Below are 23,263 nucleotides of genomic sequence, written 5' to 3' on the forward strand. Positions count from 1 at the left end.
GGCTGGCGGCACTGGCTGGCTGTGATGGGGACGCACTTGGGGCTCCTCGCTCCTGTGTGTGGACTGGCGGCTTCTGGCTTGGATGGCTGGCTTCTAGGCCGCAGGTGGGACGCCGATACACGCGGGGGATGTCTTGCTGCGCCTCGGCCCGGGTCAAAGAGGCGGAAGGGGAGGGGAGGAGCCTTTTTATTAAGCTCCCGCCACTAACCCACCAATCAGCTGCCGATCCTGCGATCTTGTGATTTTTTTTCCCTTGCGCGATAGGGCGTGGCCGCGGCTGATGACGTCATTTCGTATAATCGATTATGCCGGCAGCCCGCATCGATGCAGAATCGCGAAGGGTCGAATCGCGATGCATCGATCTTTCGATTATATTCCCCAGCCCTATTTGCAAGGCTGCCACCTGGCCATCTGTGCACACTTTCACAAAGTTCTATAAAGTGGATGTGTTGGCATTTGCAGCTGCTTCTTTTGGCCGCAAGGTTTTTCAGGCTGCTGTTTAGAGGACTTGATCCTCTTTGAGGGTGTATTGTTTTTTTCAGGTGGACTCAAGTTGTTTTGTTTTGAGCAACTGTTTCGCCTTGGATTTTTTATTTTTTTTGCTTTTGCCACCCCTCATATTTAACACTGCTTTGGGACGTTCCAATGGTTATGTAGATCAGGAGCTGTGTCAGTCAGTGAACGAAAGCTTTACGAAAGAATTACAACTCCACAGAGGGGTGGGTGCTGTGTCCGTCAATGAACCTCAGAGAAAATGATTTTACTGTAAGTCAAAAATCCAGTTTTCTCAATCGTTCATTGACAGACGCAGCTCCATATTCTTCTTAACCATTGGGACATCCCAAAGCAGTATTTGCATGAGGGGGTGGGAAAACAACTCAGAGAAAGAACGTAATTCCCCAAAGGCTAAATTTAGTCAACTAGGTAACATGGAGCTCAACCAGGAACAACTGGAGCTCACCTAGAAACAACATACACCCTCAAAGAGAAAAATTGCTCTTTGAAACCGCAGCCTGCAAAACCATGCGGACAAAAGAAGCATCCAAGGATGCCAGCACATCTACATTGTAGAATTTAGTGAACGTGTGCACAGACGACCAAGTTGCCGCCTTGCAAACTTGTAATACTGACGCCTGATGGTGAAAGGCCCAAGAGGCTCTCAGCGCTCTAGCAGAATGCGCCTTCACAGGGAAAGGTGGAACCTGACCCTTAACTGAATACGCCTGTACCACCTTCTGCCTGATCCATCTGGATATGGTTGCAGCAGATGCAGCCAATCCCTTCCGAGGTCCTTCCATGAGGACAAAAAGAGTCTGATTTCCTGATAGACTCAGTAACCGCCAGGCAAACTCGAATTGCCAGAACCAAAGCCAAAGATGCAAGGCAATTTCCATGGCATGCTTGGGCTTAGGACACAGTGAAGGCAGCACAATGTCTTCATTCAGTGAAAATCAGAAACCACCTTAAACGACTGTTTATGTCGAAGTACCACTTAATCTCTGTGGACCACCAGAGAAGGAGAACGGCAGGACAGGGCCGCAAATTAAGACACTCTGCAGGCAGAGGTAGTAGCCACCAAAAAGGCTACCTTCTGTGACAGTGTAAGTAGAGGAGTCTCCCTAAGTTTTCAAAGGGAGGTTTTTGAAAAACAGACAGTACCAAGTTAAGATCCCACGGAGGTAACTGGGACCGTACCGGAGGAGCCACATCACGAACTCCCTGAATAAAAGTGCAAATCAAAGAATGCGTAGCTAAAGGGCGTTGAAAAAACACAGCCAAAGCCGACTCCTGGCCTTTGATAGTACCCAAGGCCAACCGCTGCTCAACCCCTCTTTTGGAGGAAAGCCCAAATATCCTAGCCACTGAAAAGGAGCGTGGTTGCACCTTAATCAATTCACAACATGAGATGTATGGTTTCCACGTACGATAATAAATCTTGCTTCAACAGTGTAGGAATCACTGAGTCAGAAAGACCCCTATCCTTCAATACCTGACTTTCAACATCCACGCAGTTAAAACCAGCGAACCATAAAGCAGGATGGAAGATCGGCCCTTAAGACCACAGATCTTCCCTAATAGGAAGTCTCCAAGGAGCATTGGTGACCAACCTTACCAGATCTGCTTTCCAAGACCGACGAGACCAGTCTGGGGCCACAAGAATGACCGGAATCCTTTTCCACCTCTATTCTATGCAGAAGCCTCGGCAGACGTTTCAGCGAAGGAAATGCATAGATCAGCCAATACTGACCCCAAGGAGCCACCAGTGCATCTGTGGTGTCGGCCAGAGGATACCGAGACCTGGCTACAAACCTGTGTACATTCTTGTTGAGCCAAGGAGGGCCAAGGAAAGGAGCCACCACAGAAGAGCACTTCTTACATCTTTGACTCAACAGAATCAGGTTGTCCAAAGATTTTGAATCTTTGTTCCACTTGAAAAGAATACCCCTTTGCAGAGGTCTCGTGTGGAGCTGAGCAAACTGAACCGCCCCGAAGGTAGACCCCATCAGGCCTAGAGCTCGCATGCAAGTCCGCAATGAGAACAGAGTGCTGGATAATCGCAACCGAATTGCCCTCTGTAACTTTTGCGGTTAAAGAAACACCCTCGCAGAGGCTGAGTCCAGAGTCTGTCCCAGATAAACCATTTTGGAGGCTGGGACCAGAGCAGATTTTCTGAAATTGATGGTCCAACTGACCTCTTGCAGAGTCCGTACAGTGATTGACACCAGAACTGAGTAGGATAAATAGATCCCGTCACTCAGTACCCAGTGCAAGTGGCCATCATCCCGATAATTGAATACAGAAAAAAGGAAGTACCCCCCAATGGTTTGGGACTTTATATGCCACTAATGAACTGAAAAAATTGGACAAGAAAGTGTAAAATATAAATGTTATTACATAAACAAAACAATAACATCTACATCACCAATATATGTGTATCCAGCAAACAGCTGGATCTACAAAGAATTAAAAATTGCATGCAATGACAGACCAGTTATTGTACAGAAGACTCCTAGGAACCATAGGTGGAGAGAACCGGACTGGACCCTACGCGTTTCGGGTGTAGCACCCTTCTTCAGGGGTCAACCAAAGTTCAATATCCTAAGTGTACCTATATAAATAAATTAATTTTAGTATGATGCCAAGTAAAGACATGTTTAGGAAGAGTTCCATTTCTATAGAAGGTATGAACATCTCTATCACTACAGGTACCTACCAAAGGAAGTCCTTCTGTGGAAGTAACTGGGCTGTCAATTAAAACGGTATAAAACCGAGAAGGAGACTGCCGGGTCTCACTTAAACATAGTTCACAGGGGAAGAGGAAAGTAGTATAGAAGTTGGCTGGTAGACCGCAAGACTGTGGGCGCCACAATGATCCACAGTTGGTCCTAACGGTCCTAAGTGGGCATCAAGGTCGGTGTGTAATACCTAAAAATCAGTCAATTAGACAGGATAGTATGTATATATATAATTATATTTAGTGTTTAGGCGACTGAATGGTCTTATAGCAAAGCATTAAAGGTGTGCGTATCATACCTGCTCTGGATGCGTATTTTCTCGTGGCTAGAGTTCGGCAAAGTGTAAAAGGAGTATTGGTCCAAGACGTGGGGTATGCCTGAGAATAGGAATATGGTATAGGGGGAGGGAGTAGACAATAAGCAGGATTTTTTTCTTCCCGTTCACCATAAAATAAGTGTCACACGGTAAGAGTGTATACTTTCATGTCCAATTTTTTCAGTGCATTAGTGGCATATAAAGTCCCAAACCATTGGGGGTACTTCCTTTTTTCTGTAACCAGAACTGAGTAGGAGTCTGCTCCTAAGAGAAGATCATCCAGGTACCCTAGTACTGCAATCACCCGCTGTCGCAGTAAAGCCAATACCAGAGCCAACACGATGAAGACCCTGGGAGCGTAGGCGAGACCAAACGGTAATGCCACAAATTGATAATGTTCATCTCCTACAGAGAAGCAAAGAAAACGCTGGTGTCCAGCGTAAATAGGGATGTGCAGATATGCATCCTCGATTATCGATAGAGGCCAAAAAGTCCCCTTGGTGTAGGAACGCCACTACCGTGCGAATGGAATCCATTCGGAACCTCTGTACCCGCACAAAGCGATTCAGAGCCTTGAGGTTCAGAATTGGACGCACTTTTCCTTTTTTTCTGGGAATAGTAAACGGGTTTGAATGAAAGCGTTCCCGAGAGGGAACCCGCACAATCGCCCTTTGCGACAGCATATCTTGTACCACCTCTCGTAGATCCCTTAACCAATCTGAAGATAAGTGTAGATTGGACAGGAAGAATCTGCCTGACGATCGGGACCTGAATTCGATCTAGTAACCTGATCGGAGCAGCTCATGGGCCCATTTGTCCTTAATCAATAAGGTCCCTGGTTTCAGACAGAAAACAAAGATGCCCCCCAACCCCAGATATGGGTGAGGGCGTCCCTTCATGCAGAAGGAGATTTGTCTGCAGATCTGGAGGGGCCTGTTCTCGGCTTACCCGACCACGTCTTCTTGGAACCCCCAGATGACCTAAATGGCCTAGGTCCTTTCTCCTGTGTGCCGAAGGCACGAAGGGCCTGCCTGTGTGCTGAAAAATAAGGGCCCCATCTATTACGCAGTGACTTGCCCTTGGCGGATAGAAGAAGAGTACTCTTCCCACTTGTGAGTCCTTTGATCAGTTCATCCAACAAAGACTCAAATAGGCGCTCCCCCGTAAAGGGGATATCTGATAGAGCCTTTTTAGAAGCCAGAGCCACAGACCAGCTTTTTAGCCACACCATGCGTTGCTACCATTATTGCATTTAGAACAACTCCACTGACTCGTGACAATTTTATCACAGTAGGCCGGAAAGGGGAGTACCTTTGCCCCTTTTAGGGGATCTGCAGGCCCCAAAGGGGAGTGGCGCCCCCATGTTAAAATTTTCTGCACCAACACAATCATTGCATCCACCAGCGCCCTTGCATGTGCAGTAAAAAAGAATCCTCCTCACCGCAGAGCACCCCAAGTGTGTGGATGCAGACTCAGTAGAGTCGCTATATACTAAGCTCATCCTGAGAACATGGAAGATCGCCGACCACAGTCCCGCAAAGAGACACCAGCTAAAGTTCCACAAAAGGACCCCTATTAGACCTAAGGGTCGCCCACCATAAAGGACATAGAGACATAGCCCCCTATAAAGGGGAAGAGGCGGCCTGCCGTGACGCAAACGCACAGGCAGAGTACCCCCACACAACCATGCCTCCACAGCAGTCCATATGTCCACCCCCCTGACGGGGGGGGGGGGGAGGGAGGGCGGAGGCCCATCCGCTGCTCTATTACCCCTGGTCAGCAGCTCAAACAGCCTGGTCAACAGCTCGGACAGCCAGCTGCGAGTAGGCCTCAAAGCCGCTGCCTAAATTTGGGGCCCAATCCGGTCGCGAGTCCGCTGTCAGCTTGATCAGTAAATTGGCCAGCTCAGTTAGGAGCTGGTCAGTCACTCAGACAGCCAGCTCCATCAGCCGCGAGTAGGCCGCAAGCCGCGGCCTCAGTTTTTGGCCCGACCAGGTTGCATAAGGTGATCCGTCGGCATCCGCCGGTCAGCTTGAGCAGGCACTCGGATAGCTTAATCGGCCCCTCGGACAGCTTGGCCAGTTACCCGAACGGCCGCGGCCTCAATTTTTGGGCTGATCCAGCCGCGTGAGGCACGCATCCATCAGCAGTATCGTCCCTTCATCTCGGTCGGCTGGATCAGGAGCTCAGTCGGCTTGGTCAGGTACCCGGACAGCCGCGAATAGGACGCAAGAACGTGGACTAATCTTTCGGCCCGGTCCAGCCACGTGAGGTGCAGACCCACGGATGAAGAAACATCCGCTCCCCCCCAAGCCTATAACCACCTCAGGGAGCCCAAAGGACATTCCTGCCCCAGTAACTAACCCCCAGGGAGCCCGGGAACTTGCTCCCCCATGTGCGATCCGGATAGCCCGGTCAGCAACAACCGCATCCAACCCCCTTACTGGAGAAAGTGGCCAGCTCCTACCTAACCCCAGGAGGGGGGCATAGGGGTAGGTTGAGACCAAAAGACCACAGTGATAGTTAGAGGGGATGGGGGAAATGGAAGGGAACCCTAGGGTCTGACCATCCCAAGGAGGGGCCCACGTCCACCCCGGGACCGTAAGAGCTATAGGGGGACACTACTCATCATACCAATGACAATCAGGTGGGTACATTGCGACTCAGGCCGAACCAGGTCGTGTGAGTCCCGCGAGGCATTTAACTCGCAGGCCAGCCCCTGTCCATTGGGGCTCTGTCGTGGCGTGGCCTAGCGTGGGGCTATAACCTGCACACGCTTGCTTGCCGGACTGGGAGATCTTAAGGATCTGGGATATCCAGTCCAAAACCCAGTCCGCTGTTGATTGCAGTCTTCTCAGGAACATTATTGGCTAAGAAATTACAATTTTAACAAAGGTTCCCTTTAAAATAGAAAAACAAGCGAAGACCAAAGTCCCAGCCGGGAACTAGATCCTACTCCTAAACTAGGCAGAAATAAACTGAATCCTATAGCAAAGTGAGTGGGTGTATGCCTTCAGGGACTGCCCCATGGTCGTGGTAAAGTGTTTTTTTTTTTTTTTCCCTGCCTAGTGTCCTACTCCTGTAGGGGGCAGCATAACCCAGTAGTTAAGAAGAATATGGAGCTGCTTCTGTCAAGGATCGATAGAGAAAATATTTTTACATTGTCGGTTTCATGGGTACTTTAAAAAAATGCAACAAGCAGCTAGCAGGCAACTATTTTATAGACTATTAGGTTGTCCAAGCCCAAATGCAAAGTGACACTTAAGCGGAGCTAAGCCCTTTTGTCCAGCTGAGGAAACTGCCATCTTTGTCTGTATGATCTACAGTTGCATGATGCTGCACAAATGATCAGTTATGACACCAGTTATTTAATGGCTTCACAGATGACCGTTCTCATTCACGGCATTCCTTAAAGGTAATTGTTTGGGGAAACCGTTAAATCAATGGGTTTAGTTCCCCTTTACCACTTCCCCAAATGGACGTTCCTGTACATCCTTGGGTTTTAGTACGTATACCAGGATGATGCCTGCACCCACAGGCATCATCTCCGTATTATTTTTTGCAGCCGGCGATTTTCTTTTAGGCAGAAGTGATCCGAGTGGCTATTTAGCCACTCTTATCACTTTTGTGGGTGGTGAAACGGGGTCCCACCCCCCTCCCGCTGCTGCCTCTTCCGGGCTCTACCGTACAATCGTGGTGCCCAGGATCGATGCGGCTGGTGGCGATGGCTGCCCTGTACACAGAGAGCGAGAGAGAAAGAGAGAGGAACTGACCTCGTTCCCCCTCCTCTCTGTAAACCCTGCAAACTAGGAGCAACGAGTAGTTTGTCACTTCTGACTCCGCCCATTTGTTTACCTGGCCACCAGCGGCCAATCTGACTGATCTTGGTCTGATGGGCTGCATAGGGGCCAGAGGAGAGATTTGGGGTCTAATAGACCCCAAATCTCTCCATAAAGGGGACCTGTCACTGCCCATGCTGTCACAAGAGTTGGCACAAAAAAATATGCGCAAACACATACGTTACTCCTGCAAGCATATGTAAACAGTGCTCACACCACACTTGAGGTATTGTCCTGAACATCAGAGCCAGAGCAATAATTCTAGCACCAGGCCTCCTGTGCAACTCTAAACTGATAATCTGTAAAGGCGTTTTAAGCACTGTGGTTTGCCACCATTTGATGGGCAGACGCAATTTTAAAGACTGTTCTGTATCAATTTATTCGGCGTAAGATTATCTTTCACAATATACAAAAAAATTGGGCTAACTTGAGTGTTTTTTACTTCATAAAGCATTTTTTGTTTTTTTACCCAAAAAAATTGTGTTTGAATAAACGCTGCGCAAATATCATGTGACATAAAAAATTGCAACACCTACCATTTTATTCTCTAGGGTCTCTGCTAAAAAAAAGAAATGATATATATATATATATATATAATATGTTTGGGGGTTCTAAGTGTCAGAATAGGCTTGAGAATGAGGTGGTTAAGACTGTAAAAGATGTCTCTAAATTAATGACTTTTGTTCTTGTTTTTTTTTTTAGGCTGTCATGCCACTTGCATTTGGAGCCATTGGTGCTGTTGGAGCTGGGGCTGGGGCTGCAGCTGGTGCTGAAATGCTAAAAGGCAGTAGCTATGCAGCAGGAGGATATGAATACAATAGAGGATATGAATACAATACAAAGGGGATGTACACTTCCAGTATGTATGCAATGAATGGACGATATGATGAACATGGGAATCTGCTAACTGGTGGAGAAATGGCAGCTGGAGGTGCTGGAGCTGGTATGAGAGCTATTGGTGTTCTGGGCTCTGGAGGCGGGGATAGAGCTGGCGGTCAGGTCTCCTTTGGTGCTGCAGGTGCTGGTGGGAGCCAGGTTGTGCTGAATGAAGAATTCATGAGAGGCTATTTCTTTGATGTAAGTATCTGTGATTTTACACTGGTTATTGTGTTGTCTCCATTCTGCAAGGACTGCAATTCCATAAGTTCTATAAAGAAATAGATGAATCAGCACTAGGAACTTTTTAAAGAGATTTTCACACACTGCTGAAGGTGCAAGCAATAATTTGTTGCAGTAGAAAAAATAATTTGCATTTTCCTTTTAGCCAGTAGCTGGAGCTTTTAGTCTCTTCTTTTTTCCAGGCTCACCTAGTTCCTCTGATACGGGAAAAAAAATGTTTACAGAACTCAGTAGTTCAAGCTGAACACAAGTGGGAAGGCTTATCTCAGTGACTCATCCTTTATCAGAGGGCTTTAGGCACAGTTTCTATCAGACAAATTTTTGTCTCATACTATCACAATTTGGGCACAAGAGTTTTGCAAAAAAAAAGGGGGACTGGCCCCTTTAAAAAGTGCAATATAAATGTCCAATATACACAAGTCACTGTTGTATGGTTGCAGCTCCTTTGGTAAAGGACTGGATGAATCCTCAAAATATAGCACTATAACAGAAAGCAAAAGGCGTGACCCTTAGCAATTTATTAAAATAAGGTTAAAAATGCACATATGCACTCCCTCGTAATCCTGCATAAGGGGTCCCCATTAGCCTGGCTCAGGATTGGGTACCGCATACAGAATTCGTCAGGAAATTGACCAGGTTCTACATCGTTAACACCATGGTCTCCTCCCATAGAAGTCGCCAGTCCCTTCCTGAAGGTCAGGCTTGAGAAAGGGGGTGTATTATGCCCTGAAATGCGAAGTCACGCCCACATAACACCCATGTTGACATCCTAGATCCACCTGACATGGAACTACTGCTTCTCACATCTGAGTTTTCATGCACTCCACACTAGTTCAAACAACCACTCCACATTCCGCTTCCTGGAAAATTCTGCATACTGTATTCTGTCCTGAGCCGGTCTAGTGGTGATTCCTTATGGAGTATGATATTGCCTGTTGCTTTTAATTACATGTGCATACATATTTTCTTAATCTTATTTTAGTAAATTGCTACACTCTACACTCACATGGTTAACTGTTATAGTGCTTTAGATGTCTTGTTTAGGTAACCCATAGTGCTCTGGGAATCGTCATGTAGCAATCACTGTTTGCAAAACAGTGATTGTATAAACATATGGGGGAAGGGAAGGGGTGCAGAACACAGAAGGACGTTTATCTTAATGTGTAGAGCATGCATTAGGATAAAATAAAACTTTTGGCTTTTAGAAACACTTTAACACTTATGCAGTGTTTAACTTTTCAAGCTTGGTGCTAAATTCCACCTCACAGCTTAGTCTCAGGTGAATGAACAGTTGTTACATACATCACACCACAGATTGTACAGTTTACCAAAACTTCTGCCTAGAGCCTTTTTTAAAAGGTAGACAGGCATTTCCTTCCACTCTTCTGCCCCAAAGACTTTGCTACTGGTTGATTCCCGAGTTACTGCTTATCCCTTCACAGATGCGCTTGCCCTATTTCTGTATCCTACTCGGTGAGTACCTCAAAGTAGAAAGTGTAAAGCACCCAAACCACTCAAAGTGGCAATGCTTCCCATGCACTGGAGCAGAACACTATCCTAACACTGGTCTCTGTATCCAGTTCCAGCTCAATCTCAGGAATGCAACAAGTACTGACTTAGGCAGACTTTTCTTTAACTATGTCACAATTTCTGTGACTACAAACGGCTTTAATACAGCCGTCATTGGTCCAGGGCTTAAGTGTCCGGCGGCTCCTTCATTCCCACTGTTTTAAACAGTCAAAGTGAAATGCCTCCTTTAGAAGATGCAGACAATTAGGGGATTAAGAGAACCCAGAGGTGGTTTTAGAGGAGGCTGTGGAAGATTTCTCTTGACGCAATATGTATGCCAATGTTGTTAATGCTCGCTTCTGCTGTGTGCCAAAGCCTCCACATTGTGCCACTTGATTCTCCTCCATCTCACCATGCTCTTTTGAGTACTAAGAGACCTGGCAAGTCTAAAAAGACATTCCCTGTTCAAGAAAAAGTAGAATGTACAGAAAAGTGTTTCACCCATCCAAGAATCATTGCCAAGCTTTAGCCAATGTAAAAAGAGCAGACTGTTCAAGTAGTAGATCCTGCCATCTGAGTCTTAAACATACCATTTACTGGTTTGCCCACCTTTCTCATTGTTTGCTTGGAGAAGTCCCAAGGTCTAGGAATATTAAGCCTGGGTTTTGAACAGTATGATTTAAGTTAAAAGGAATTTTGACTTGCTTACAAATTCCTTGTCTTGGAGTACAATATAAGACACGCCATCATTCCATTTGTTTCTGGTACTCTGCATTACTTAGTAAAACACTGAGGACTTCGAGTGGGGTAGGGTTACAGGAGGTCACCCAGAGGACGGGTTTGCAAAATGTTTGCTAGTTTACAGTGCAATGCCTTCAAAGTACCAGCCTATAAATCATGCCCATGCCCTGTACTATGCTCCAAGATATGTCATTTGTTACACTTCACTTCTCCACTGCATCTGTTGAGGTTGCTATGGCTGTCATCCATGCTGGACTTGAAACATCTGCCTTTGTTCCTTCTCCTTGCATAGCAGATTAATAGGATTGGTAGTTTTTAAGTGGTTTTAAAGGGATTTTTTTGTTTTTCTAAAACAAAAAAAAAAACCTGTTATACTTACTTGCTCTGTGCAGTGGTTTTACACAGAGCAACCCCGATCCTCTTTTTCTCAAGTCCCCTTGGACAAGTGCCCCTGAAAGCAAGCCCCTTGATATAGGAGCCCTGTTCCATGCGCCCATAAGACTCGGCCCTGGCTCACTGGCTGTGATTGACAGCAGTGGGAGCCTACTACTCCTGCTGCTGTGTCTCAGCCATCGAGGAAAGAGACCTGGGACAGCCAAGGCTCCCGTGGACATCGCTGCATCTAGAAGGAACTATAAGGCGGGGCTGTGGGGGGAGCAGCACACAAGTTTTTTTACCTTCATGCTTAGAACTAATAAAGGTTAAAAAAACCTTCAGCCTTTACAACCACTTTAACAAAAGTAATATAAGATTTTAATTGCGGTCATCTCAATTCTTCTGGGTGACCAGACACTGCATTTGTCAGGATCAACAGGTGTTTTGTTGCTGAAAAATGTTTTAACCTGAAAATTGAAAACAAACGCAGATTTATATATATATATATATATATATATATATATATATATATATATGTAACTTTTTTTTTTAAATTAGCAAATACTTGTAATAGCCAAGTGGTCTTCCTATTATTCAGGTGCTTGTTTTTTGTGCTTACCCTTTTGGGATTTTACATAAAGATGGCATTTGTACATAACTAATTTAAAGTGCAGAAACTGCGCTAAAGCCAAAAATTGAATTAAGGTAATCTTCTGCAGAGCAGCAACTCAGCCATGTGGTATAACCATAGTGTATACAAATATAATGAAAATGCAATGCCAAACAAAGTGAAATGCACATTCAGTGAAAAATGATAGTGTGTAAATGAAAATTCTTCTTTTAAAAGTTCAAACCCCAGCAGCAATATAAACCTCTTTGTGTGAAACCTCCACATCTGATGAGAGTGCTTACCAGATCTCATTGACCCTCTATCTCAAGAGGGGTTAATTGAGATAGGATCATGACCATCAATAGGATTTTGCAGGTTGGGATGCACTCCTGTGGGTGGTAAAACCACTGGTTTCTTCCAGACCAGCCTCGCAAGACACCGTGGACAAAGGTATAGAAGGAAAATAAATCCAATAGTGTAAATCTTCCAATTATATTATTAAAGGATTTAAAATTGCATTTTCACAAGTGAATTAATGAAAGCCAAACTGTACAGTAATGGGTCGGCAACCATTTCAGCTTGCATGTCAGGGATCAATAGGGACGCAATGACGTCAGTACACAGCACCGCCCTACATGTTTAGTCATAAATGTCTTCCGGGGCGTGAGCAGCATGCTGCGTTACCACTATTTATAACTACATGGAATAACCAAGCCTCGTTTTGATTAGTGGCCATATTGTATATAATAATCAAGCCTCAGGGATGGCATGTGTCCCTCTTATGCAATATCTACACATTACATTGAGTCTCAGCTCCTTATATTAATCGAGCTACAGAACTAAGATTAGACCGAATTAGATGAGGAGAATGCAAATCATTTAAAAAAAATACCCAAAATCAACCGCAATAAAAGGATAAGCTGAAATGAACGATCTAACTAACAGAAAAAAAAAAAACTGTTACATTTGTGTTCACATTGATCAATTAAATGTACCTATCCTGATTGAGGCCATCTTGTGGCTAAAAAGCAGCATTACATTAAAAAATTACACAAACTTGACTCAGACTATTCCTAAACGTTCCTCTAAAAAATTCACTAACAAGTAATCCCAATCATAATTGAGATATAGAATATTATTGCCTTTACAATTTTCACCTTTAAAAAGTGACATCTAAAAAGGGGGGGGAGGCGAACAAAAATAATTTTAATCCACACTGGGCATTATCAGTAGAAGCGTTTACTTCTATATCAACGTTAAGCCCAAAAGGAGTAAAACTTTGAACCTTGTATATCTGCTTTATCTCTAATTTTGGATATTTCTCATCTCCTAGAATCCCCTCTCCAATGTAATTTCAGTTTGTCTATACCCAAAAAAGATGTATCAGAAGGGTCTCTACTCGGTTCATTCGGTGGCTCAATTTATATAAGAAAGGAGCTGAGACTCAATGCGAGGCTTGGATATTGCATAAGTGGGCCACATGCCACCCCGAGGCTTGATTTTTATATACAATATAGCCACCACTCCAAAACGAGGCTTGGTTATTCCGTGTACTTATAAATAGTGGTGGCGCAGCATGGAAAACGTGTAGGGCGGTGCTGCGTCCAGACGTCATTGCGTCCTTGTTGATCCCAGAATTGCAGGTTGAATTGATTGCCAGCAAAAACTGTACAGTTTCTCTGTCCACGGTGTCTGGTGGGGTTGTCTGGTGAGGCTAGTCTGGAGAAAACCAGTGGTTTTACCACCCACAGGAGTGCATCCCTACCTGCGAAATCCTATTAAAGATCATGATCATAACTCAGTTGACCTCTCGAGATATAGAGGGTTAATGAGATCTGGTAAGCACTCTTATTATCAGAGGTGGAGGTTTCATACAAGGAGGTTTACATATCTGCTGGTGTTGGATTTCTTTTCAATTAACTTTTAAAGAATATTTTTCATTTTATTTTACTTAATCACGTAGACTTTTATTTACTAGCATTTTTTACTGAATGTGTGTTTCATTTTGTTTGGCATTGCATAAGCGCAGTGGTTTTTCTTTTTCTTTATATTTGTACATAATTGTGCTTGCAATAATTATTTTAAGCGGAAACTGATGCATCTATTTTTTTATTTTTTTTGTTGTGTTGGGTGATCTATTGTGTGTGTGTGTGTGTGTGTGTGTGTGTGTGTATGTATATAGGTTTGTTGACCTTATTTCATAACATCTGTCATTTCTAATATTTCTCATTTAATATATGTATATATATATATATTTTTTTTTTTTCAGAAAGGTATGATGTGTGCTGATGAAGACATGGCACAGGCAGCCAAAGACTGCATACTTATGTATTCACAAGAAGGAACTGGATCCATTTCTGGGTCTGTTGGCTGTTGTAGTTTGGTTGAAAGTGAGTTTGAAGATGACCGTTATCTGGATGATCTGGGACTGAAGTTCAAAGTCTTAGCAGATATTTGCCTAGGTGTAAATGCAGCCAGCGATGCAGAAATATACAAGTATACAGCCTATGAGGACGTTGGACAAGGTGCTGTAGCGTCAGAAGTAGTAGCCGATATTGATCTAGTTCATAAAGAAGAGGTAGAACAACGTGGCTATGAAATGGAAGGCTCTTATATGTCATCAGAATCTTATGTTCAGGAGACTCAACCAATAGTTAGGCAGAATGTGGTTTCTGAGGAATCCCTTGTTACTTCTAGATACGTACAGGAGCCCATCATGCGTGGTAATGTTCTGGTCACAGAGAAAAGATACACCACTGCTCCTACGGTATTTCTTGAGCCAGTTCATACACAGAATGTACTGGTGACAGAACGAGTAATTCGGCCTGCTGGCAGCTTGCATAATGTGCTGGAGGTTACTGATGGAGAAAATGTTATGTTGACTGAACGAGTAATCAAGTCTGAAAAAGAGTTTTCTGGCCTGGTGGGTGTAGCAGAAGTCCCTGAGTCCCAGTATCTGCTGGTCACAGAGCGAGTTCTTGCACCCAGCACCAATATCCAAGCTGCTGTTAGTATTCCTGATGTATCTATGGGGAAAAGTGTGATGGTGACAGAGAGACATTTTACCCCGATATCTGGGATTAATGGCAATGTGGTCATTCCTGCAGAGCTGTCAGCTGGCCCTAGTGTGGTAAAAGAGAGCGTCTCTATATCAGACGGTTTAAATCAAGGTCGATCTGTGTATACAAAAGGGGGATTTGGGGTGGAAGAAATTCCATCTTCAGGCAGTGCTGTAGGGAATTCAACAAGAGTGACAAAATACAGTAAGGTACAATATAGTCGTTCCTAAACCAGTGTTATAGAACACTGGATTTGGAGGAATGTTTTTTGCTTTCAGCTTTTAGAGTGTTTTATACAAAGCCACTAAGATTTTCTACAAAAGCACAAAGTTGCACTAAAATTGAAGATTTGTTCAAAACTATTTTATATTATGAAAAAAAGAAAAGTATGTTAAGAATCCAGATTACAAGTCCTGCTGATCCACTGAGTAGAATATTTGTAAACTTGATATGCTAAACCATATTTGTCATGGTGGAAATGCCTTCTTATAGAACGTAAATACAATATAACATTTTGTACTTCTAGAATACAACCTCAACTGATGCCTAAGCTATTAGAACAAAAAAAATTCTATTTGGCTTTACATTCAGGTGTAATTATTGAGTGAGAGTCAGTATATCCTTGCTCATAGGCCTGCCTCAATTTTAAATTTCAACTCCAGCGAAAATGCGTGTTTTTATGGTTTTAATCTTTGGATAAAGTGGGGAAGGGTTAAAATGTATGAGTATTTTTGCTCTCTGTTTTTGTGAAGATCTCCCTTCACTTTCTTCCTATTGACAGGTGTCCTAACCGGAAGTGAGGGGAAAGCTCTGTAAAAAAGGCCACAAGCAACAATAAAAATAATTTTTAGCAGAATGGAGAACAGTTAGAACACATGTTAGGGTTATATTGCTGTGCCCCCATTGGGGTGATTTCGGTTTTCTCTGTGTAAAACTTAGCTAGATTTGCGCTTTAATGGGGACATCAGTAATTTGGCTCAATAACACATAATATAGTTTAAATTATCCATTCCTCATTTAAATCCAAGGCTCTGCTGTCAGCCATTTTTATTAGTTATAATCTTGTCAATGTTTCAGTAGGTTGGCAGGCCATGGAGCAATAGTATAGTATGAGAACAGAAGGATGTGGTTTAGACGGGACCAGGAAGAGATCAGAGGATGGGGGAAAAAATACATATTCACACTTTTTCTCAGAGAGGTAAATGAATACTTTTCACAGCATATAGATATTGTGTTACACATATACTATCAAGCAATGTGTGCAAATGTCCTATAAATATATTTTACATGTAAATTAAATAGCCTTATACATCTATCTTTGACATAGTTTTGGCATTTCAAAAATATATAGGATAGGCATTCACAGTCAAAATTCATCATTCTGTATTTGCATACTAAGCCGGAGTTTCTGCTAGTTCAACCTTTTTATATATTTAGTATATAAGGGTGCAAAGCACAGTCACCCATTGAAAAATAATTTACTACAAACATAAGGCATAGTAACATAGCTTACGGTGTATTTATACTGCAATCTGATTTTGTGGCTTAGAATTTTGGCTAACAGATTTGGTTTTTTTAGACTATATGTAATGACCTCACAGTCTTAAGTGATACAGTGGAGTAGGTCTTCCTTCAAAGGAGGTGATAGATAATGTAGGTATAGTAGGTGGACCTTGCTTTGGTCCTAGGCTGCTACCTCTCTGATTGTGACAAAGCACACTCCATATATGATATACATACTCTGGGGTGGGTATGGAGGAGCACCTAGTAGTTTCTATCACCCAGAAATGCATTTCAGAAAAACTCTAGGAGAGTTTAATAAAGTGTGGAATTTGTGGAGATAAAGGACATTGGGGCCAATTCGACCAAGCATAAAGCATGTCTTTGTGTTTATTTTGTTTTTTATTAAGCATTAGCTAGAGATGTTTGTGATTGCAATGGTGTTTACAATTCATTCAAAGTTGTATTGCAAGTCCTCACACATCTTAGTGAACTGACCCTGACATCCTTCAGTCTATGCAAATGCTAAATATGGTAACATAGGATAAATGTCCCCCTTCAATAAACAAGTTCATTTGGACCTAACTCCGAATTCTGTGACCTTTTTGTTAGTGCATTTGTGCTGAGGCCTTTACAATTCCTTGTGTCCTTTATAGTAGAGGGTTTATTAATCCATATATACGTTCATGTGATATAAAAAAAAAAATCTCTGGTTTGAGCAGGGCTGTTAAGGCAGTTCATAGTTTTATCACTGATTGTTTAAAGTCTTCTGGAGTTCCAGAAGCATGCTATTATATCTCAAGACCAGCATCCATTGAGTGTTCCTTATATTAACTCCAATGTCTGTCGTGTTAAGTAAAATTATTAGTCCTCTACGTTGGCAAAGAATCAGAAAAAATGTTTTATATCTAAATATCTGTATTTTTGTATGGCTTTATAAGGTATTTCAGTAAGCACCTGTTAATGCTTTTTTTATCGCTTTAGTTAAAACTATTTCACCATTGTGTGAAGTTCTGGTTTTGCTACTTTCATACAAGGAAAAATCTATTTTTATGATCATATTTCTAGATCTTCATTCATAGATTCCTATTTCTATAAGCAGGTCTAAAAAAAAAAAAGTCAGTGATGGAATGGCTGAGGGTCTGTGTTGCATTGAACGGAACTTCTCCGTTTCTCTGTATTTTTTTTTTTATGTTGTGATGCCATCTTCAGGAGCACACATTGCACTGCCTACAACTTCTACTTTAAGTTACACATTTCTTTCATTTTATAGAACTGTGGCCTCCTATTCATTTTTTTTTTACTTCAGTACCTAATTTATGTATGCGTGCTTACAGATTTCCCTAAAAAGTACCACAAATACCTTTCATATGAGGAAAGGTATTTGTGGATCCTGCCAGTGAGATTCACCTAATGCAGCTTCCAGTGATGTGTCAACTGTGCTGCACTGCTCCTCTTCAGAGTAGAGTTATCACACTCGTGTAGATTGTCTCCGCTTGCACTAAAGTAGGTTGAAAGAAAAAAAAAAAGTTGCACTGGGCATGGCTATCAGTATTGTCACTGCAGATTTAAAAGCCTGTAGCTTGTGAAATATCTGGCCACACCTAGATTGGCAGTACTGCCTTCCTCTTGATGAGTGAGCTGCAGTGTCTAGAAAGGAAAGGGTGAGACACATACAAATTCTTGAAAGGAAGTTTTTGCTTACTTTATGAAGCTACACATAAGGTGCTTTTCTACTGCATGGTACAGATCGGTTTGGCGCTTTTCCACTGCATGGTACCGCATGATACGGGTTAGAACGGTTTGGTACGGTTTGGTACAGTGGCGCTTTTCCACTACATGGTACGGCGTCGGTACGGCTCACTTAAACAGTACCACCTCGGTTGGGATTCCAAGCAGGCCGTACTGATACCATATCCCACAATCCTTTGCATGCAGCATTGATTGTTTGTCACTACTAGCCACTGATTGGTCAGAGAAGTTGTAATCCCACCCACTTAGTACTAAGTACTACAACAGTGGAAAAGCAAACCGAGCCGAGTAGAGCCTATACAGTGCTGAAAGGTGCCGACTCGTACCACGCAGTGGAAAAGCAAACTGAGCCGAGCTGGGCCAAGCAGTGCCGAGTGGAACCAAGCCGGTACTTGCAGTGGAAAAGTGCCATTAGTTACTAGATTTGGTACTTGTTTAGTTTTGTTTTGCCTTTAGTTTTGCTTTAAGATGAGCTAACATACTTCCCCTTCTGCAGTCTGTAATACAGACTTCCACAGCCACGTTGCCAAGTATTTTCTGCCTACAAATAGGAACTTTTTAAATTATATTAATGATGATTTCAAAATATATGTATTAACAACTGAATTTAAATATGTATTTCTCACATATAGGATACAGAAATCCTACTTTTCAGACTGTTCTTTTTAAATATCACTGTTTCTCACTAAGCAATTTGGTGATAAAGTTAAAAAGCAGTGTGCTACCTTTCTGGCAACACACTTTTTTTTTTTTTTTAATGTATATAATGTACATATGACATGAGATCTGCTGACATTATATGTAGAAAATAAAATAATGCGGCCTTTTTTTGCAGCTTGTACATTCATTTTCTTTTAGAGTATTGAATTTTGTAAAAGAAACACTATTTCCAATGATGTTAATAAGTAAATGCACATGGTGCTTGAATGACTTATCTATTCTTTTTCTATTGTTTGTGTTTTTTCTATTGTAAAATAAAGAATAACAGAATAACTTGTACACGTTTTAATTGAACTGTTTTTTTTTTTTTTTTTTAATGCAAGCTTGGTTGCAACAGTAATGGGTTTTCCTTCCTTCCTTTTTATTTTTTTATGAATGCAGCATTACATCTAATTTTTATTTAAGCATACATCTCTCTTGGCCCTGCACTACATACATCTCAAAGTGGAACCTAGTAGATATTCTGGGCTAATCTTCTATGACGCCACTTCCCCCCTCCTTCCTTATCTTTAAATAGACCATTTTTAGAACTTCTGGAAGTAATGTTGCTGGAACAGTAAATCAAAAGTGATGCATACGCAGGAATAAGGAGTCTATCCCCTCCCCTATGCGACAGCATTGATGCCAGAACAGACCATCACCAAGTGCCAGTACTGTGATGGGTAAGGAAAAGGTGTGGATCACATGCTTCCCTATACCTAGAAGTACCAGGCCCTGAATAGGGAATGCACAGGTGTACATTAAAGTAGAAGTTCACCTTTGGGAGAATGTCACACATTACACCCATATTTAGGTACACACAAGCCGAATGTGGGGCTCCATCGGCTGGTTCAATAGAAACCGGCCGACATTTGGCCAGTATGTACTGCAGTTGGTCCAACGGCTTTTGTCGAAGGGGCATGACCAAAAAAGGTCTGCCAGTCAGCTTCTGTGGCTAAAAGCACTGACTGAAGTGATCTGGTGGGGGGACATCCCCCGCTACCCTGTCAGAACACAATAGCACAGCAGGAGAAATCGCTGTGCTAATGTAGGATAGTTAATGAAGAGGATATTAGGGTAATTGGCGCTGCCAGATAATAAAGTAAAATATAAAAGCGTGTCTCATAGATCTAGGTGCATTAAAGTGTTCTGAAAAAGTTATTGCTGTAAGTGATGGTCCCTATAATATAGCCAATGGTCTTGATGATAAGCCACAATAAATATTTAAAGATATCAATAAATTAATAATAAAATTAACCATTCATCAATTAATATCACAAATAAATACTTGATAACAATGCACTAATAAGGCAACCCAATAAATAAAAGCAGTTAAGTGTCTAAAAATTCAAAGTGTAGTGACTCTCAAAACAATTGGTGTAAACACTAGGGGCAGTGTTGATCAAAGTGAAGTAGAGATATCTAAGTGACTGAAAAGTGCCAAGTGCTATAATTAAGTCAAAATCTAATGAAGTGCAAAAAATGGGTATCCAAGTAAAATTAAATAAATATAGAAACAAGCCAAGTAGTATAAAAATGCATATGATGTGCCAAGTGAATAATAGAAAACAAATAAATAGGTGAATTTCTGGTGGTTAAATAAATATGAATATAAAAAATATAATAATAAATTAGTCCATATTAAAAGTGACAAAGTCCAAAGCAAAATATATGCTCAATATAATAGTCCAACAACGTGCAGTATGGTGATAGGACGTGCCAAAGAAAATCGCATGGATAGAGGGGGTGTCTCCTGGTGTGAATCAGGATGTGGGTGCTGGGTGAGGGAATTCCGTGCTCCCCTTCCTAAATAGCCCGCACTCACCAGAGAGCGGCACCCCTACAGGGGTAACCAGCGTTGAGTAATTGGGGTAAAAACCCCGATGAACCTCGGTGAGCCTCTCCTCTCCTGGTGGGACCAGTGGTACTTCCTCCCTCAAATGGTAGGTAATGGGGATGAGCGATATGTAAAATAGGGGTAATAAGCAGCGCTCCAGCAAAGATGATGTCCGGGATTATATGGATAAAGAAACACTCATATAGTGAAGTACCGTAATGTATGTTCTTTTATTAAGCAGATAAAATCAAGTACTCACATTTAAAAACCAGATAAAGCGTCTGTAGGAAAGTAGGGACCGCGAACCCCTCGTATAGCGGTATATCCGGACGCCGTGCGCCTCAACGGCCGGATGTGCGTCTCAAGGTGCGGAACTGACGTGCCTACGCTCTACGCGTTTCGTCATCAAACTGACGTCATCAGGAGCAGCGTGAGGCTACGTGAGTCCCGCTAGTATAAATCCTAAAACGTTGCCCGGCAACCGGAACCGGCGCCCAATCAAAAAAAGTGTACTAGCGCGTCATCAGTTGTTGGGCAGATGTGGTTAATGCAAATCTACATAGAAGGTGAAGCTCCACCCGATTTGGATTTTTCGACCAATGGGTTTTTAAATAGAGCCATATTCAGCAGTTGCTATGTTAAAAAGAGGAAAACCTGTTTGTTTATTACCGATAATTTAAATAGGTGACAAAGAAATATGTAAGGACCGTCCGAATTAGTGGTATAGTAATTATTAAGTGATAAATATGAGGAATTAAAATAAGAAAACTATTAAAAAATATATATATAATCGGGAAGGAAAAAAACTTCGTATTATGTGTTTTAAATCTAATTAAAACCTATGATATAAATAACAAATATTAAGGAGAAAAATGAATATATATGTGTATATGTGTTATAAGACCAAGTCTACGGTAAAAATGGACATGTATAAAGGGGATAAATTATATTCAACCAATGTAACATTGTGGCTTAAAATATGCTAATATAATTATGATATGGTTCCGGTGGGACTAATTAGTCTGTTAATGACACTAATGACGAGGGGAATATTAAAATGTTCTAATACTCTAAATAAAGAAGCCAAATTAAGTATGTGTATGTATATTATGATACAGTATGTTAGCGGAAATAAATATATTAGATATTGTGTGTCATAAAAGGGATATAGTTTAAAATAAATTATTAATGATTAAAATTAATGTAGACCTCTAGCTATGTATAAACTACTAATAATAACATATTAAATGGAAATGACCCAAATGATGTTAAAAATAATAATAATGTTAAAAAGACAAGGGATCTTGTATATGCATCGGGATACCATAAGTATCACGGTGTAATGTATATTCTTATTAATGAAATAAGGAGGCAATTGGGTTCCTGTGGACAGGCAACTGTGATACATACTATAGAAAACACATAGCAGAGAACATGATAGCAAGATATCGTATACGTATGCATAAAGGTATATATACCATTAGTGAATATCTCATGTGTTAATAACTAAGTGGTATGTGATATACCATAAAGACCAGACCATAAACAACAATTAGATTGGTTCGAAGGGTATATTAAAAAAAGAGAATAATAAGTTGTAGTGTTCAAATATTTAGTGTTCATCACTATCTTATCTAGATGTGCTCGATGGTGAAACAAGGATAAAGTGAATTAGTGACAAATATATTAGTGAATGATTCTATAGTGATGGAGGTATCTAGATTTATATATTAGTATGTGAAAGGAGTCGTATATAAAGTATATATATATATATATAAGTGTTACCATATAGTGATGTTAGTCCAATTGAAGCTTAAGATCAATAATATTGGTAGATTAAGAACATTAAAAAACATTATTAAAAAGACTAAAAAATCTTAAAAATCTTGCAGCTGCACTAAAAATCGGAGATGAAACAATTCAAGTCAATATCAAGGTTAAGCCCTCCGGGTTGAAGAGATTCCAGCAAATAAATCCACTTAGTTTCGTTTTGTGAGATTTTTCTAGTTTTATTCTCACCTCTCCAATGTTCTTTTATACTGTCTATTCCGTAGAAAATCAGCCCTCTAGGGTTCCGATTGTGAACCTCCTTAAAATGTCTTGATAAACTGTGTTTGGGAAAACCCCTCTTTATATTTCCAATATGTTCTCTGATACGAACCATTAAAGGCCTAGTGGTCCTCCCTATATATTGAAGTTTGCAAGGACATTCGACAATATAAGTTACATGGGTACTGTGGCATGTGATCAGATTTTTTATTTTAAAAGTTTTCTTGTTTACATTGGATTTAAAGTGTGTGATCTTCTTTTTCTGTGCTGTGTTATTTCTGCAGGCTAAACAGTTACGACAGCGAATGAATCCTTTCATATCTGGAAAGAGTTTCACTTCCTTTGGGGGATTAATGACATTATGAACAAGTCTGTTTCTCAGTGTAGGTGCCCTACGATAAATAAATTTCGGCCTACTTGGTAATATTTTGGAGAAGACTTTGTCCGATTTTAAAATAGGCCAGTACTTTTTAAAAATCTTTTCTAATGACTTATATTGTTTATTAAAACCAGTTATAAAAGCATATTCCAAGTTATTGTCGTTATTTCGAATTTTCGTTTTTAATAGTTCGTCTCTAGGCATATTTTTAATATTATCTTTTGTTTTCTCTAAAATCAATCT

General features: G+C 41.5%; 1 protein-coding gene across 2 annotated transcripts in view; it reads left to right on the forward strand.

Moving 5' to 3' along the window:
- DSG2 (desmoglein 2) overlaps nucleotides 1-15,171 on the forward strand; it is a 104,830-nt gene extending 89,659 nt beyond the window's left edge. For both annotated transcript variants that reach the window (XM_082259740.1, XM_082259741.1), the window contains 2 exons: nucleotides 8,094-8,468; nucleotides 14,015-15,171. In XM_082259740.1, the coding sequence (XP_082115866.1) occupies nucleotides 8,094-8,468; nucleotides 14,015-15,034 (1,395 nt within the window). In that variant the 3' untranslated portion in view covers nucleotides 15,035-15,171. The remainder of the gene's footprint in view (nucleotides 1-8,093; nucleotides 8,469-14,014) is intronic.
- The last annotated feature ends 8,092 nt before the right edge of the window (nucleotides 15,172-23,263 follow it).

Source organism: Pelophylax lessonae (assembly GCF_965119305.1).
Source record: "Pelophylax lessonae genome assembly, chromosome: 5".
NCBI lineage: Eukaryota > Metazoa > Chordata > Amphibia > Anura > Ranidae > Pelophylax > Pelophylax lessonae.